This window comes from Botryllus schlosseri, chromosome 1 (genome assembly GCF_051294905.1).
Source record: "Botryllus schlosseri isolate E-star chromosome 1, Bs_hap1, whole genome shotgun sequence".
NCBI classification, from domain to species: domain Eukaryota; kingdom Metazoa; phylum Chordata; class Ascidiacea; order Stolidobranchia; family Styelidae; genus Botryllus; species Botryllus schlosseri.
Genome location: NC_137236.1, coordinates 3,094,449 through 3,112,979, shown reverse-complemented (window position 1 = coordinate 3,112,979; position 18,531 = coordinate 3,094,449). Strand labels below are relative to the sequence as shown.

The window sequence follows — 18,531 nt, the reverse complement described above, 5'->3', positions numbered from 1 at the left end:
AAAAAGAGGCAAATTGTTAATCCATAACAATCGAAATTTCATCTTATGGATGTGATTCAATGTTCCCTTTTTACTGAAATATGGTGATTTGCTGCGTGACATTCTATAAATTACTCTTACCGTCCATTGTGACTAATTTGCAATTATACTGACATTATCCGCAACTCATTATAACTCAAGAGTATTGTTAATGACTGCTAATCAGTATCTGCATCTTAGACTTAGAGAGTAGTGGCTGAAATTTCCGTGATTTTATGTTGTATTGGGCTGCGTTTTCTTGTTATGAAATGTATAGAATCGATTTGAAATAAATATTAATCAGTTATTTGAGCCTTGCATTTTCTTTGGTTTATTTAACGCGAACAATTTGACAAAAGATTGTAGAGCAATCTGGATATATGCCAGACAATTGTTTCGTGTGTCAGAACTTAATTCGAATGAGAGGTAGGTAGACTTGGTGAAGAAGTGAGAATATGTATCGTCATTTGTCGTTAAATGTTGGAATGTTAATAGGCATGCGTTGTAGGGTGGAGTGAAAATGACTTTTTTTTCAAATCCTAAAAAGGGGGTTTTCAAGTCCCGAAAAATGACTTGAAACTTCAATAAAATTGGTTTTAGGGGACTGCCTCTATTTTCCAGCCGGTATTACCCAATGTCTGTGCGAGAGGGGGTGAATTGCCCATCTCGACAACCACTAGTCATGGGGTCATGAAATCTGCCAGAACATCATGTTTCTATCAGTCTTAAGAAGAAAGTTTTCCCTATTGTGAACACAAAACGAGTTATAGCCGAAAAACGCTAGATTTTTGAAGCCGGTAAATGGCGGGAGTAACTAAGTTACATGCTAGTGTGATTTACACAAGAACAGCTAAATAAATCAAACTCGTTATGTAAAACAAAATTTGACTTCTTTTGAAGTGTCAAAAAAATCGCCCTAGTAATGAATTTGAATCATATCTAGTACTTTGAAATTTCAACTTAAATGACTCGTGACTTGACTTGACTTGACTCGGGTCACCTCCAAAAATCGAGAGACTTGACTTGACTCGAGTCAAAATGTGCAATGATTCGAGATGACTTGCGATTCGAAGGCAGTGACTAAATCCCAACACTGCCACGAACATTAGCAGTCTTCACTAAGGGTATTTGCATATGACATGCAATCAGAGTTCAAAAATCTAGTATTGAGTGACCATAGATGTCTAATTGACTTCAATAGCTGTTGTAAATAAATTCATGAAATACTCTTTTTGATCTCTATGCTTTAAACTTGAAGTTTACATCAATCAATCAGGTTTATTAAGATTTTCATCGTTTCAAAACATCACAAGACTGCGATACAATGCGAAGATAGGAAGGTGTCGAAACAACTTGAAGCAGCCATTAAGATCAGACACCAACCTTAGCCTAGGCGAAGTAAATAAGAGGCATGGACACTGACTGAAAAGTAATGCAGAGAATATAAGACGCAAGCGACGAAATGAGGTGGCATGTGGCGAATGGCGAGGTCGATGTTAGGTCGTGGTCCGGTAATCCCGAAGACTGGCTAGTATTGATTTAGGAGAAATTGCTTGTATTTCGACTTGAATGCGGACATGCTCGACGACTGTCGGATAGCTGGTATTAAACACAATTGATTCCTTGTAGCGGTGGATAAATACGCGATTAAGGTATAATATATAATTGTATATATTCTGTAATCTGGCCCGCCAAGTGCCTAATTTTCCCATATGCGGCTCACTGACCGGACAAGTTGCTCGCCCCTGGCATAGGGCAAGTGCAAAACGATATATACAGTGGTTACTAGGCAAGCGCTCTCCTCGGCTTCCAAGGACGTCATGCATCGATGGCTCCTAACTTTTCTAGCAGTATAGTTCTTTTAAATGCTTATAATACGTACCCTATTCGAGTGTGCGCTTTATCGACTTATCCGATGATAACGACATGTACAGGAGAATAAAATTAGGAGAGATGACAAAACCAAATAGGTTATGAAGGAAATGTAATATCGAACTGCATGATGTTATTGATTTAACGCCTTTCATTCTTCCGCGTGGTGGAGCTAATGTCTCACGTAAATGAATGGAGTATTTGGTTGTATTAAGATATACGTATTGATAACTTATATCATTATATGCACTGCTGCACTGTGATGCTAGAAAATGTCACAAAGATCCTCGTCCAAAAAGAATGTGGATTACGAAACTATACTATCGAAGCTGGATGCACTTTCAGACAAGATGGATGATCAAAAACTACAAAATGGCCTGAAGTTCTCTGAACTCATGAAGGAAATCATAGAACTCAAAAAGAGTGCCGAATTCCTAAACGAAAAATATGAGGAGATAAAAGGTAAACTTGATACTACGAGCAAGCAACTGTCGAAGGTCGAATCGGAAAATAACTACCTGAAGAAAATTGTACACGACCTCCAAACATCCAACAGAGAGACCAATAGAGCAATAAACGATCTGGAGCAATATGGAAGAAGAGAATGCATTGAATTGCAAGGAATACCCTACCACGAGAAGGAGTGTACTGAAGATCTTGTAATGTCAGTTGCCAAAAAAGTAGATGTGACAGTCACAAAGCACGATATAAGTGTTTGTCATAGACTAGCTCAACCAACTGAAGACTATCCTGATCCTATCTTGATAGTCAAATTTTGCTCGAGAAGAGTTCGTGACATGATCTACAACAGCAGATCAATACTGCACAAAACTAAAGAAAAAATATACATCAATGAGAGCCTTACGAAGACTAACCGAAAAAGATTCAATGCATGCCTAAAATTCAAAAGAGCCAACAAGTTCAAATACATATGGACAAGGCAAGGAGTATCCTACTTGAGAAAGGACGACGAAAGCCAAATTTGGACAATCAGAAGTGATGATGATCTGACAAGGTATGGCATCCCCCTAGAATGAACTGTAACCACTAATTCAGCCTTGATCAATAGATAAGAAAATGCCCGTCTTATTTCCATGTGGCTCTTGCCACAAACCATGCAAGTCAAATCAGCCTTGCATTTGCTGTGATATCTGTGACTACTGGACTCATTTGAAGTGCACCAAACTGACGACACCGCAATTCAATCTTATCGGAACTACTGATGAGTATTATTATTGCTGCCAATGCCTAAACTCAGAGTTACCATTTTCAACACTTGACAACATGCAACTAACTAGGGAATTATCTTATGTCAAAAATTTATCTAGCTCTGACCTACCTAAGGGATCCTCTAATTATTATAGTACAGAAGAATTTAATGCTCCTACTGATGATAGCCCTTATATTACTATGCTACATGCTAATGTGAGATCACTTCCTAAAAACAGTGGCTTAGTCACTTTGTTAATTTCTGAGTTTTCTAGACATCCTGACATACTTGCCATAAGTGAAACGAGATTATCTACTGTCCTTCCTTTTGACGTCCATATTGATGGATATACATTTATCAATGCAAATTCTCCCACAGTAGTGGGTGGAGTGGGGTTCTATATTAGGAACAATGTCCAATTCCATATCACTTCAGAGTTTGGCCTGAATCTTCAAGGCTGTGAAGACCTGTGGATTGAAATAACTTTGGTGAATAAAAAAAAGAGAGAAAACATCATAATAGGTGCAATCTACAGACACCCTCACCAATCGATGGCTCAATTCATAGATGCAATGGAAAATTGCTTCGAGAAGTTGACCCTACAACAAAAAACTTTTTACTTGTTGGGAGACTTCAACATAGACCTCCTTAAATCAGATAACAAATATTCTGTGGATCTGTCCAACCTAATATCATGTTTCTCGTGTCTTTCATTAATTAAAGATCCAACTAGAATAACTCATAACTCACAGACACTAATTGACCTCATATTCACCAACAATCAGGTCCAGCACCAATCCGGAATATTAAGAAGCGATATATCTGATCACTTACCAACTTTCTGTAAAATCATGAATGCTTCAGTAGGAGTGAAACACAAAATAGCCTACACTCGTAACTATAGAAATCTCTCGGAGGACAACTTCTCGAATGAACTTTTTGATGCAATAAATGACCTTGAAGTCGAAAGTAGAACTCAAAGTGATGATATAAATAATAACTTTTCATCTCTAATTAATACCATCAACTCCCTAATTGAAAAACATGCACCTCTCCGCAAAAAAAAACTCGCAGGGAGATGAGATACGCAAATAAACCATGGCTGACCTCTGCAATCCGAATCTCAATAGCGACTCGACGCAAACTCTACAAGAGTCATTTTCTTTCCGGTGTAGATAGCAAAGTGGAACTGTATAAAAATTACACAAATATATTAACCAAATTGAAGAAAAAGTCGAAGAGCAACTATTACAAGGATCAATTTTATAAGAACCAAGGTGATCAAACAAAAACATGGGGGCTCTTTAATAAACTTTTTAAATCAACTGAGCAAAAAAAATTTCCAACTAAAATCAGCATAGGCAATACAACCGTAACATCTGAACTTGACATATGCAAGGCTTTCAACCAATACTTTGCAAATATTGGCAGAAACCTTGCTGACAAACATGTGCCTACCAACAACTACAAGAAATATCTCGATAAACCACAACAGAACTCTATCTTTGTCCAGCCAGTCGTTGAGAATGAAGTCATCGCGATAGTTCACTCATTTAAGAATGATACAGCCACAGGCCCAGATTGTATTCCAGTCTTTATTCTGAAAGAGATCATATATACAATATTACCTATACTCACTAAACTGATCAATAAATGCTTCGAGCTTGGGAACTTCCCTGATATTTTGAAAGTAGCCAGAGTCACGCCTGTTCTGAAGAAAGGCAATCCTAAAGATCTCACTAATTATAGACCAATCTCTATTTTGCCTATTTTTTCTAAAATTATAGAAAAATTAATACTTAAAAGGCTAACTTGCTTCGTTGAGAAATTTAGCATAATATCCAGAAAACAATTTGGTTTCAGAGAGCGTCACTCAACCCAGCATGCAGTTATAGATAGTATAAATAACATCTCTAAAAACCTTTTCAGTAATCTATCCACCATCTGCATCTTTCTAGATCTAAAAAAGGCATTTGATACAGTGGATAGATCAATACTCTTGGAGAAATTATCTCACTATGGAGTTAGGGGTAACATGTATAAGCTACTACAGTCCTATTTAAGTAATAGGTGGCAATTTGTTAAAAATGGTGAAGTCTCAACAGATAAGCTCGAAATTGAAATGGGTGTACCTCAAGGATCAGTTCTGGGTCCTTTCCTATTTTTAATTTATATTAATGATATAGACAATGTATCGGACTTCACAATTCAACTGTTTGCAGATGATACATCTCTCATGCTCTCATCTTGTAATACGGCTGACCTTGAGTATTCATGTAATGCAAATCTAATAAAAATATATGACTGGATGTGTAGCAATAGACTAACAATAAATACTTCAAAAACACACTGTATGTTCTTTGGTAAAGGTACTCCAAAAGACATAGTACTGAAGCTCAATAATGAAAGACTTACTTTCCAGACGTCTCTATCCTATCTTGGCATAATTATAGATAATAAGCTATCCTGGGGTGATCACATTAATTCAATTTGCATTAAACTATCGAAAGCCATAGGAATCTTAAGAAAAGTTCGTTTCCTATTACCACTTTCCACACGACTAACAATATATCACACACTCTTCCACTCGCACTTGACTTATGGGGTCGTATTGTGGGGTTCAGCTAAGGCCAAATACCTGAATCGGATTAAAAGCCTGCAGAATAAAGCAATTAAATTGACTTGTCTCGCCAATCGCAGAGATAGTGTAAATCCTTTATATAGTCGCTGGAACATCTTAAAAGTTGAAGATATTCACTTTTATGAAATAGGTAAGCTCATGCATGGCTACTACAATGAGAGCCTACCAGAAATCTTCCTAGACTATTTCACTCATATCACCAATCACCATTCACACAATACCCGAGGCTCTTCTATGAATCTATTCTTACCCCGAGAACATCCTAAGACTATCCGTTTCCAAGGTCCTCGTATGTGGAACTCCATTCCACCCCATATTAAAGATAAACCACTCCATATCTTTAAACAAGTGTTTCACGAATATCTTGTAGGAAAATATGAACATTCGTAATCAATGTGTCAATCAGCGTCTCTTTGCCTAGTTTGTGTTCCTGTAGCCAGTGCAATTGTTTTATCTCGTCTATTCAGGTTACCTACTGTGATCCCACTCATTTTTTCATCTGTTTCTGATACATTGCGTATATGTTATATTTTTTGCTTGCAAATGTGTTATATTATGTGATAAGTTTCATATTACAACCATCCTTTCAGGCTGTAGCTGACTTGATGATCTCCCGATCCCTTCGCTACAGCCTGGTTCTGAATTATATATACTTTCCTTTGTATTTATCTATACCATGTGTATTATCAATGTTCATGGACCGAATAAATTCTCTCTCTCTCTCTCTGAGTCAAAACATGGAATGAAATCAGCTGATCGAGTGTACTAATTTCAGTTTTAATTCGATCAGACGTTGGGAGAGAGAGAGAGAGAGAGAATTTATTCGGTCCATGAACATTGATAATACACATGGTAGAGATAAATACAAAGGAAAGTATATATAATTCAGAACCAGGCTGTAGCGAAGGGATCGGGAGATCATCAAGTCAGCTACAGCCTGAAAGGATGGTTGTAATATGAAACTTATCACATAATATAACACATTTGCAAGCAAAAAATATAACATATACGCAATGTATCAGAAACAGATGAAAAAATGAGTGGGATCACAGTAGGTAACCTGAATAGACGAGATAAAACAATTGCACTGGCTACAGGAACACAAACTAGGCAAAGAGACGCTGATTGACACATTGATTACGAATGTTCATATTTTCCTACAAGATATTCGTGAAACACTTGTTTAAAGATATGGAGTGGTTTATCTTTAATATGGGGTGGAATGGAGTTCCACATACGAGGACCTTGGAAACTGATAGTCTTAGGATGTTCTCGGGGTAAGAATAGATTCATAGAAGAGCCTCGGGTATTGTGTGAATGGTGATTGGTGATATGAGTGAAATAGTCTAGGAAGATTTCTGGTAGGCTCTCATTGTAGTAGCCATGCATGAGCTTACCTATTTCATAAAAGTGAATATCTTCAACTTTTAAGATGTTCAAGCGACTATATAAAGGATTTACACTATCTCTGCGATTGGCGAGACAAGTCAATTTAATTGCTTTATTCTGCTGGCTTTTAATCCGATTCAGGTATTTGGCCTTAGCTGAACCCCACAATACGACCCCATAAGTCAAGTGCGAGTGGAAGAGTGTGTGATATATTGTTAGTCGTGTGGAAAGTGGTAATAGGAAACGAACTTTTCTTAAGATTCCTATGGCTTTCGATAGTTTAATGCAAATTGAATTAATGTGATCACCCCAGGATAGCTTATTATCTATAATTATGCCAAGATAGGATAGAGACGTCTGGAAAGTAAGTCTTTCATTATTGAGCTTCAGTACTATGTCTTTTGGAGTACCTTTACCAAAGAACATACAGTGTGTTTTTGAAGTATTTATTGTTAGTCTATTGCTACACATCCAGTCATATATTTTTATTAGATTTGCATTACATGAATACTCAAGGTCAGCCGTATTACAAGATGAGAGCATGAGAGATGTATCATCTGCAAACAGTTGAATTGTGAAGTCCGATACATTGTCTATATCATTAATATAAATTAAAAATAGGAAAGGACCCAGAACTGATCCTTGAGGTACACCCATTTCAATTTCGAGCTTATCTGTTGAGACTTCACCATTTTTAACAAATTGCCATCTATTACTTAAATAGGACTGTAGTAGCTTATACATGTTACCCCTAACTCCATAGTGAGATAATTTCTCCAAGAGTATTGATCTATCCACTGTATCAAATGCCTTTTTTAGATCTAGAAAGATGCAGATGGTGGATAGATTACTGAAAAGGTTTTTAGAGATGTTATTTATACTATCTATAACTGCATGCTGGGTTGAGTGACGCTCTCTGAAACCAAATTGTTTTCTGGATATTATGCTAAATTTCTCAACGAAGCAAGTTAGCCTTTTAAGTATTAATTTTTCTATAATTTTAGAAAAAATAGGCAAAATAGAGATTGGTCTATAATTAGTGAGATCTTTAGGATTGCCTTTCTTCAGAACAGGCGTGACTCTGGCTACTTTCAAAATATCAGGGAAGTTCCCAAGCTCGAAGCATTTATTGATCAGTTTAGTGAGTATAGGTAATATTGTATATATGATCTCTTTCAGAATAAAGACTGGAATACAATCTGGGCCTGTGGCTGTATCATTCTTAAATGAGTGAACTATCGCGATGACTTCATTCTCAACGACTGGCTGGACAAAGATAGAGTTCTGTTGTGGTTTATCGAGATATTTCTTGTAGTTATTGGTAGGCACATGTTTGTCAGCAAGGTTTCTGCCAATATTTGCAAAGTATTGGTTGAAAGCCTTGCATATGTCAAGTTCAGATGTTACGGTTGTATTGCCTATGCTGATTTTAGTTGGAAATTTTTTTTGCTCAGTTGATTTAAAAAGTTTATTAAAGAGCCCCCATGTTTTTGTTTGATCACCTTGGTTCTTATAAAATTGATCCTTGTAATAGTTGCTCTTCGACTTTTTCTTCAATTTGGTTAATATATTTGTGTAATTTTTATACAGTTCCACTTTGCTATCTACACCGGAAAGAAAATGACTCTTGTAGAGTTTGCGTCGAGTCGCTATTGAGATTCGGATTGCAGAGGTCAGCCATGGTTTATTTGCGTATCTCATCTCCCTGCGAGTTTTTTTGCGGAGAGGTGCATGTTTTTCAATTAGGGAGTTGATGGTATTAATTAGAGATGAAAAGTTATTATTTATATCATCACTTTGAGTTCTACTTTCGACTTCAAGGTCATTTATTGCATCAAAAAGTTCATTCGAGAAGTTGTCCTCCGAGAGATTTCTATAGTTACGAGTGTAGGCTATTTTGTGTTTCACTCCTACTGAAGCATTCATGATTTTACAGAAAGTTGGTAAGTGATCAGATATATCGCTTCTTAATATTCCGGATTGGTGCTGGACCTGATTGTTGGTGAATATGAGGTCAATTAGTGTCTGTGAGTTATGAGTTATTCTAGTTGGATCTTTAATTAATGAAAGACACGAGAAACATGATATTAGGTTGGACAGATCCACAGAATATTTGTTATCTGATTTAAGGAGGTCTATGTTGAAGTCTCCCAACAAGTAAAAAGTTTTTTGTTGTAGGGTCAACTTCTCGAAGCAATTTTCCATTGCATCTATGAATTGAGCCATCGATTGGTGAGGGTGTCTGTAGATTGCACCTATTATGATGTTTTCTCTCTTTTTTTTATTCACCAAAGTTATTTCAATCCACAGGTCTTCACAGCCTTGAAGATTCAGGCCAAACTCTGAAGTGATATGGAATTGGACATTGTTCCTAATATAGAACCCCACTCCACCCACTACTGTGGGAGAATTTGCATTGATAAATGTATATCCATCAATATGGACGTCAAAAGGAAGGACAGTAGATAATCTCGTTTCACTTATGGCAAGTATGTCAGGATGTATAGAAAACTCAGAAATTAACAAAGTGACTAAGCCACTGTTTTTAGGAAGTGATCTTACATTAGCATGTAGCATAGTAATATAAGGGCTATCATCAGTAGGAGCATTAAATTCTTCTGTACTATAATAATTAGAGAATCCCTTAGGTAGGTCAGAGCTAGATAAATTTTTGACATAAGATAATTCCCTAGTTAGTTGCATGTTGTCAAGTGTTGAAAATGGTAACTCTGAGTTTAGGCATTGGCAGCAATAATAATACTCATCAGTAGTTCCGATAAGATTGAATTGCGGTGTCGTCAGTTTGGTGCACTTCAAATGAGTCCAGTAGTCACAGATATCACAGCAAATGCAAGGCTGATTTGACTTGCATGGTTTGTGGCAAGAGCCACATGGAAATAAGACGGGCATTTTCTTATCTATTGATCAAGGCTGAATTAGTGGTTACAGTTAATTAGATCAGAATCACAGTTAAAGCTACACAATTTTTCAAAATTAGATTCAAATATTTAATTTATTAGGTCAAATTGAAAAAAAAAATCAAATTTTTACTGTCAACCCCATGATATTGTTGAGCTGTCTTCAAAAACGATGTAAAACAAATTTCAGTCAATTCCAACTAGTAGAAGAAAAGTTATTCGAGTTTTGCGTTGATAATTCTCTGATTATTATCCTTGATTGCTTTTTTATATCTTCCCTAGCAAATTGAAAATTTTAATTGGATCTGCGGAGCCTTCTACTTGTCAGAATTGAACCAAATTTGGTGTGCAGCGTTTTTTAGGGTAACCTGACTATTTATTCACCGAATGGCTGGAATCCAGAAAAAAGGTTATTTTTGAACAGTCCGAATACAGTAATGCACAGCCATGAAGTAGCATTTCAATTTCCGGTTAACTTGAACAAAGCAGTGTCTCGACTTAATTTGGCCGAAAGGGAGCAGAACAACACTGTCCAAAATAGCGGAGTCGAATGTGTTGCTCTTCTTTGGAATCGGCCAACATGTTTACTCCATGAGTTCTTTGATAAAATGATGCCATCCTATTTCAGAAACTTCTCCTGTTCCAATACAAAGATCGACGCGGTGTAGTTATCACTGAATCTCGAGTGATACGAGATCTGAAAAATCCCTGCGTAAATATGCTCAAAATATATATTTCATCTCGCTTCAAGCACACACATCCATTGCTAAGCTTGGACGTGAAATAAACTAGAAAACCAAATCAGGTCCTCTGCAAGCAGTGGTGGTCAGTAATGAAGTCATTTAAATTTTTTTTAAAGTACTTAAATCTCAAATAAGTTTTGCACACTTGCACTAATTACCGTACTCGAGTTGTTATGATTTAGGACTACTTACACATCTACCTGAACAGTTTTCATTTTTCTGGCAAAACTGGCATTTGTCTTTCAAGTTGCTTGTAAATTGCACTTGAGTAGAAACGTATGATGTTACTTCTACCTGAGTAACACTGAGGAAGACCTGACTATTTCAGCCTGTGACTATAGGAAATAGATGAATATAGTCGGGTGCTATCCTTGTATAGATGGTTAGATTTACTGAATCTAATTTACACAACTACTTCTAATTTTATTACAGTGGATTGCCATCAGAGATCATCGTACCTAACATCTCATTTGAGAGGCTGTTCCTCCGATACATCTAAATTTCTTTCGTGAATGACGTTTGCATGACAATCTCAACCGTTCAGTCGGAATCTGACAAACATAAATGTTCAACTGACACACGAGGAGGCGAAAAGTGAGTAAATTATAAATTACATTATTTTGGCAAATCCATGATTTCAGATCCGAATAGTGGCGTGTTGTCGGCAGTGTTTGAACCAAGTCACTACCTTCGAGTCACGAGACATTTGACTCGAGTCAAGTCAAGTCATTCTATTTTCAAAGGTGGCTCGAGTTAAGTCGAGTTAAGTCAAGTCACGAGTCAAGTCATAGTTCAATTCAAGTTGATTTTTTGAAGTACGAAGCATAATTGCGTCATCGCATTTTGATACCGGGAGCTGTTTGGAAGTTGCCATTAGTTTGGAACCGTGGGACGACTATACCTACTTTAAAATACATGTAAAAATAAAGGCTTCGTATCGCCCACGCATGCGTAGAACTAATAAAGTACTCAAATAACCGTATAGCCTCAATCTATACTTATCATTCAAAATAGTGATTGCTCACTCTTACATGTCACACCAGCGTATCGAGAACAATTCGAATATATGCAAGATCAGCCATTTTTATCGACACTGTTACTTGATGACTTGAAATTGACTCGAAACCTTATCTCCGAGTCACGAGTCAAACCACATTTCTGACACGCCAAGTCAAGTCAAGTCATACGAAAAAAGTGACTCGAGTCATCCCAACACTGGTTGTTGGCAGCACCAGTAAAAACCATGATATACTCATTCTTTTCACTCCTAACATGTGTATGACTACAGGTAAACACAGTTTCTAGCTCTAGCTCTAGCCTTGCGCTATCTTGTGGTTGAAGTAGAAGTAATTATGTTGTTGTTTGTGGTGTTCATGGTGTTTGTTGACTACCATGGTCATTAAAACCAGGCCAATTTTCTTCATTTCTATCCTTTAGCAGCCGACTTGTAGCACGGCCCGCGTCTGGGCTTTTATAAGACACTGCCTACACAGATGATATGACAAGGGGGAGCCTAGATAAATCTCCGACACTTGGTAGGAAGTCTGAAGTCGAACCCTTAATTCCTAATCAATTATGGGTGATTTGAGACTTGTTACAACTACTTGAAGTAATATTCAAAAGTAGAAGTTCTGATGAGTACTTGAGTATAAGTTGTTTTACCAAATAGATTGTCTGAATGAGACGCGGGCTTTCGGTAATAATTTCCCAGTAATATCTTTTAAAATGGCAAGAATCATCTTTTTGAGTAACTGATAATGAGCAACAGAAACGCGGATAGACAAGATTTTCGTAACAATATCCTTTTATGACAATACCGTGGCTACATTCAGGCTTGTAATAAATCGAGTCATGACTTGACTCGTCTTGACTCGAGTCGCAGAGTCAAGTATTGATCCTGATACGCGAGACTTCAATCAAGTTGTATAGAATGTTTGAGTCATATGACTTCATTGAGACTTGCGCAATGACTGTAGTAGGCCTACAAATTGACACCACACATAAAGTGTTTCAAGTCGACAAAAAATCCCAATTATGTGAATCAAAATCGTCATCCAAAAATCAAAATGAACTCAATGTGTATAAACAGCAAGTGCGTGGAAGTCGAAAGCAAATATAAAAAGTCGAATTTAATGAGAAACTTGATGCTTCCTTTTTGATATTAGATGCATTGTACGTATGGTGATCAGATCCATGTTCATTGTTTTCTAGCACGTTTTCGTATATTTTAATATGTTGCTGTCACTTTGACATCTGGTATTCAGGTCTCCATCAATTCCACCATTGGCATGTGCAAGGGATGTGCTCTCGTCCAATTCAAGACCAAATAGTATCGACTCGCTGAATGGTAAGGAAAACGTGTGTAGATACGTCCATGCTCACTTGTAAACCACTATTCCGGCGCCGTAACCAGACTTGTACAAACTGCTGGATTTTCAAAATCTGTACTCACTTTGCAAAACTTTACATCTTCTATCAGATCTAGAACTAACGACCTTTGAAAATCCGATGCCCTACTAACTAAAACACAACGAACTAATAACTGATAATAATACATACTACTGAAATACAAATGAACTGAGAAGTATCGGAGATAGAATCGGCTTTTCAAAAGGACGGTGTTTCAAGCTTGAAATAGAAGGAGTTCTGACGCTCAAAACCCATCCTCAGCCTGTCAGTAGTCATGATTCTGAGCTAGCAATGGCTGCAAGATAGGGGTGGTCAAAGTAACTGTTTTTTTCAAATTTCATCGACCTGGTTGTCAAATCGTCAGGTCACTTAATTTCAGCGCATAAAGTAGGCCTACTCTATTTGAAACTAATCTCACCATCGTTTAAACGTGTCTATTTCAATGAAGTGGAATAATTTCCAGCTAATCCATGTCACATCTTTTTTTTCGTTTACTGGCCATGTCTTCACCAAACTCCACACTCCACCCTATCAAGATCAAAACAAGTGGAGAAGACATCCCTCCCACTTAAGGCATACCTGGAACATGATTTTTGGTCATGTCGGTGTGTCGAAATTGGTCACCGTAAATACTATTATTTCAAAACTGAGCAAAATTTCAGTTTGAATGACCTCGGCATCTATTTACTGGTTGGAATTGAGTCAAATTTGGTGAGCAATGCGTTTTTAAGGTAACCTGACAATTTGAAAAATTAAATTTGAAAAAAAGTTTTTTTTAACTCCCCCCATTGTACAAGTCGATCGGTTAACATATTTGTGACTACCATTGCAGGGCAACAACCTCGACGGGAATGAGGTTCGAGTTAATCCAGCTGAGAGCAGACGTGAATGGATGATAAATCAACAGAAGAAGTAAAAGAACGAGATGGAAAGCAAGAGGAAGTTGCATCTCGGCAGGGACGGTTTCTTAAGATCAGGTATGTGCGGTCCAATGTTCAGCAAAAAACTCGTCAATATTGTGGGGCTGGCCTACTCTAGACCATCGGTCGGCAGCTTCTTAATAGGCGACCCCAATTAAAACGAAAATAAAACCAGCATTTACATGTGACCTCATCTTGTTTTACGATACCGAAAAAATGTTTTTAGTATTGCTAAAGCAACAGTTTTTGAGAAATGTTGTTGTACAAAAATATCCCAAAAATTGTTTTCAAGGGTCATTGCGCTTTAAAAATGATGCTGTATCAAATTAAACATGAAATTGTTATAAAATTTTTTGTTTTTGCCATTTTTTTCAGAAAAGTACAATAATAGGACTGCAAATAAATGATTTTATAATACCGCCATGGCCACTCTAGTTGTTTCTATGCTGCGTGAAGCCCGCCATCTGTGTCTTGAACAACTCTATTTTAGTATCATGTAGTTGCTGAGCCATGGGCAAATGATGCAAAATATGACATGTCTCACTATTCCGCTTGGAGTGCTGGGATTAAGTCACTACTTTTTAGTCACAAGTCATCTTAATTCATTGCAAATGTTGACTCGAGTCAAGTCAAGTCAACTCGCAATTTGAGTCAAGTTGTGTTTTCGGAGTACAAGACATCACATTGCATTTTGCTAGCTGTTCGAAATTCAGATTGAGTCGCCATTTATTTTAAATCGAGGGATGAATATAGTGATAATTATACATGCAGATATGCGCTGCATATTACCGGTAAAATACGTAACTATTAGATTCGCAGTCTTTAATGTATCCGCCAAAATAGAGACTAGAACACGAAACCTGAGATAGCGGAAACGAATTGGTATAATACATTACCTAACTACATATCCATGAGATACAAATCATACCTACGCCAATGCCCGACTAGTAATATAACTTGTAAACTATATTCGAATTCGATTCAGAATTTTAGATCATACAAGCGATTTGGCTACCTATGACCAGTCTATAGAAGAGAGATAGATACCTCCTACCTCGTTGTTATATTACTTTACTACTGTGACAGGGTTCGCTGTAAGCAGTCAATGTATTTGTTATAGAGTAATGGACGTTCAGTAACACGCAAAATCATTGAATGAATGAGATTTGTCGCTCTCACAAGTCACATCAGCGTAGCGAGAACAATCCGAACATTTGTAAAGTATACAGCGATTGTTAGCAATACCAATTTCTTGATGACTTGAAATTGACTCGTAAATTTGACTTTGAGTCACGAGTCAATCCGCATTTCTGAAATGCCGAGTCAGCAAGTCAAGTCATATGAAAAAGGTGACTCGAGTCCGGCTTGACTCAAGTCTTGACTCGAGTCCTCTCGACACTCTCCGCATGAGGAGTACGACATGCTGTGCTTTCACAAACACGCTGGCATATCACACATTAAAAATTGCTGCTATGGCTAGATTTGCCTCGATATTCAACGGTAGGCATCTCAGTATCAGTCCCACTAGCTGACAAATATGATTAAGTAAAAGCAATTTTAAGCTAGCTTCAGACACAAATCCAGTTGGATAACAACATTGTCCGTTGAACGCCAGTACCGTACGCCTGCTTTCTGTAACTAAACTGAACAATGATCAAGAACATGAAATTATAAGTCGATATTCACGATTGAATTGAAACAGTGACAGATATGTCGAGTCATGGCGAGGCCAGGAAAAGTTGAAGCGGCCATGCTTGGGATCATGACCCCAGAGGTTGCCGACCACTGCTCTATTCCGTCATCCAAACATCTAATCAACATAAAATTTGTTTATGGCAAGTTTGTGGAAGTCGAAGGCAAAAAATCGAAAACTCGAATTTTCTGCGAAACTTGATGCCTCCGTTTTGATATCAAGTGTGTTGGTCATATGCTCCTCAGATCTCAGATGCGTGTACATTATTTTTCTGCACATATTCATATATTTCAATTTATCGCTGTCAAATTTGTGAACTCTTCTATTCAGATCGCCATCAATTCCGCCATTGGCATGTCCAAGGGATGTGGTCTCGTCCAATTAAAAACCTCACTTCCGACAAAGTGGCAAATTGTATTGACTCGCTGAATGACAAGGAAAACGTTGGTAGGTATTTCTAAACAACTGTACCGGTGCTGTAACCAGACTTGAACAAACTACTGGATTTCTAAAATCTGTACTAGCTTTGCAAAACTTGCAACTTCAATTAGATCTAGAACAGCGGTTATCAGAGTTTTTTTGACACGCCCCCATTTTTGATAGTGAAAAAGTCTGCGCGAACCCCTTATCGTCATATCACAAATGCTATCAGAATGCTGGCAATCCAAACGTAGAGTTTAAGGCATGAATGGTTATGACTGTTAATGGGAGATTCCTTTAATAGACAATTCGGACTAATGCACAGAGCAATAATTATGAATTGGAGATAAACCTCGCAGAGCACGAACATTTTTTTCATTTGACCGCAGCTTCACGCGCCGCTGTTTAAGAACCACTGATCTAGAACTAACGACTTTTGAAAACCCAATGCCGAACTAACTCAAACACAACAGACTAATAACTGATAATACTGAAATACAAACCACTGAATTGCAAATGATATAAGTAATAATGAAGATAGAGTCGGCTTTTCAAAAAGACGGGCTTTCGAGCTTGAAATGCAAGGCGTTGCAACCCCAAAAATTCATTCCCGGGACCATTTTTATATGTTTATGGTTAAAGTGGGTTGTTTGATTAAAGGGTCACCTCTAGTCCTTGTAGGCTCCTTCCTACCGAGTCATTTTATAGCAATCTGGTGATGTGGTGAAAATTAATGGTGAATAAGTGAGATAAAACGTACATGTCAGCCATGTTCGTCTAAGACACGGTTGGGTTAGGCCTGGTCATGGAAACACGGCCTACATGTACAATGCATTCGTCATGGCCTTTTTGGTCGTCCGTCGGCTCTGCATTGAAACACAGTAATTGTGTTCACTGTTCAGTGTTCAGTTTTGAGTTCAATCGAATTCAACCCACTTTTTCAACTCTACTCGAGTAATATAGAATATCGTACTTTTCTTCTGTCCTAACAGCTACTGGCCGTACTTTCCAAGTATCAGGACTAATGGAAGACATACCAATGATGTGGTGGCTTCACTATATTTTGAAGTTACAATGAAATGTCTGTCTTGGCCGTCCCAGTCTTGAGTCATGTGACTTGGTTAGAGTCATACGCAATGACTCGAGTTCAAGTCGAGTCATTAAAAAATTTGACTTGAGTCGAGTCATTTCAAGAAATTACTCAAGTCGAGTCAACAACCTTGAGTGAAGCTACTTATAAAGTATAGCCATCCATGGTTACCACTAGTAGAAAAGTGCCATGCCGACTACATGACCACCTGTGAATTTTTGTGTAGGAACGCCTGCCGCTGAAGGTCTCAACGCAATCCAATGGAAGAAACTTGGGAAGATTGAAAATGGAAAGCAGGGCCAAACTGAAAAATGCAACGTACAACTCGACTTTGTGCTCACTATCTTCCTAGATGTGTCAAAAAATTGTAGGTGTGTCAGAATCACAACTATTAACGTACTTTCCAATTTGGCTATCTTGAAGCAATGATTTCTAACCGGGGTTTCACACGATAACTCCAGGGGTTCTATGAGCCAGATTTGAACAACCAGATCATTTTCAACTTTTCAAAATCAGATTGGAAATAGAATGATGGCTAAAAGCCACAGTTTTTTTACAAACTATACTAGATTTAGAATTATAATTATTACTAGACTTTTTTCAAATTAAGATTAGAATCAGAGTTAGATCTACACAATTTTCCAAAATTAGATTGGAATTAGAATCACTTAATTCGTGAAAACTTGGACATGAAATGAAGTTCAGTTCATATTAAATCAGACCTCAGTCTCATAAGTAAGAGAACGACAACCGTCTGTACAGCAAGCTTGATTCGATTTGCACGATACAGTTCCCCTGTAGCATTTTTGAGAAAACCACAAAATTGATCAGAATTTAAACTAGAGGTTAGAAACATTCCACGAACTGGATTAGAATTAAAATTACAGCAAAGGAACATTTCACAAAGTAGGGGAGATGTGGTACCGATGGATCACTGGGACCGAAAATACTTGAAAAATTCTCTATGATAATTCCATGATTACACTCCGTGAGCTTGTCTACAATTGCATGCTGGCTAAATCTTTCCTCCCATACAAAAAATTTCGACGTGCGGGAGCTATGGGGTCTCTGACAGATGTTTTCTGTTTTGGGGGGTGTAAACTAAATTTCGATCGACTCATACATTTTTCTTTGTAACCTTCAACACGAACAAACCAGCAATCATTTTTATTATGAAGTGTAGGGCTTGTATCAGGCTATATAATGGC

The 18,531-nt window shown here is 37.5% G+C and overlaps 2 protein-coding genes and 1 long non-coding RNA gene across 4 annotated transcripts in view; all 3 read left to right on the top strand.

Moving 5' to 3' along the window:
• Positions 1–18,531, top strand: part of LOC145439227 (uncharacterized) — a 462,343-nt gene that overhangs the window by 240,444 nt on the left and 203,368 nt on the right. For both annotated transcript variants that reach the window (XM_080316875.1, XM_080316760.1), the window contains exon 4: positions 17,568–17,694. In XM_080316875.1, coding sequence (XP_080173001.1) covers positions 17,676–17,694 — 19 coding nt within the window. In that variant the 5' untranslated portion in view covers positions 17,568–17,675. The remainder of the gene's footprint in view (positions 1–17,567; positions 17,695–18,531) is intronic.
• LOC145447787 (uncharacterized) overlaps positions 1–18,531 on the top strand; it is a 277,603-nt gene that overhangs the window by 252,657 nt on the left and 6,415 nt on the right. The gene's annotated exons all lie outside the window — the stretch shown is intronic.
• Positions 2,163–2,927, top strand: LOC145438320 (uncharacterized). The gene has a single exon (XM_080315721.1). It carries the CDS (start codon positions 2,163–2,165, stop codon positions 2,925–2,927), a length of 765 nt encoding a protein of 254 aa, XP_080171847.1.

Bases quoted from the DNA above. Each gene is read 5' to 3' on its own strand.
- LOC145438320 (XM_080315721.1), top strand. From the start codon at position 2,163: ATGTCACAAAGATCCTCGTCCAAAAAGAATGTGGATTACGAAACTATA.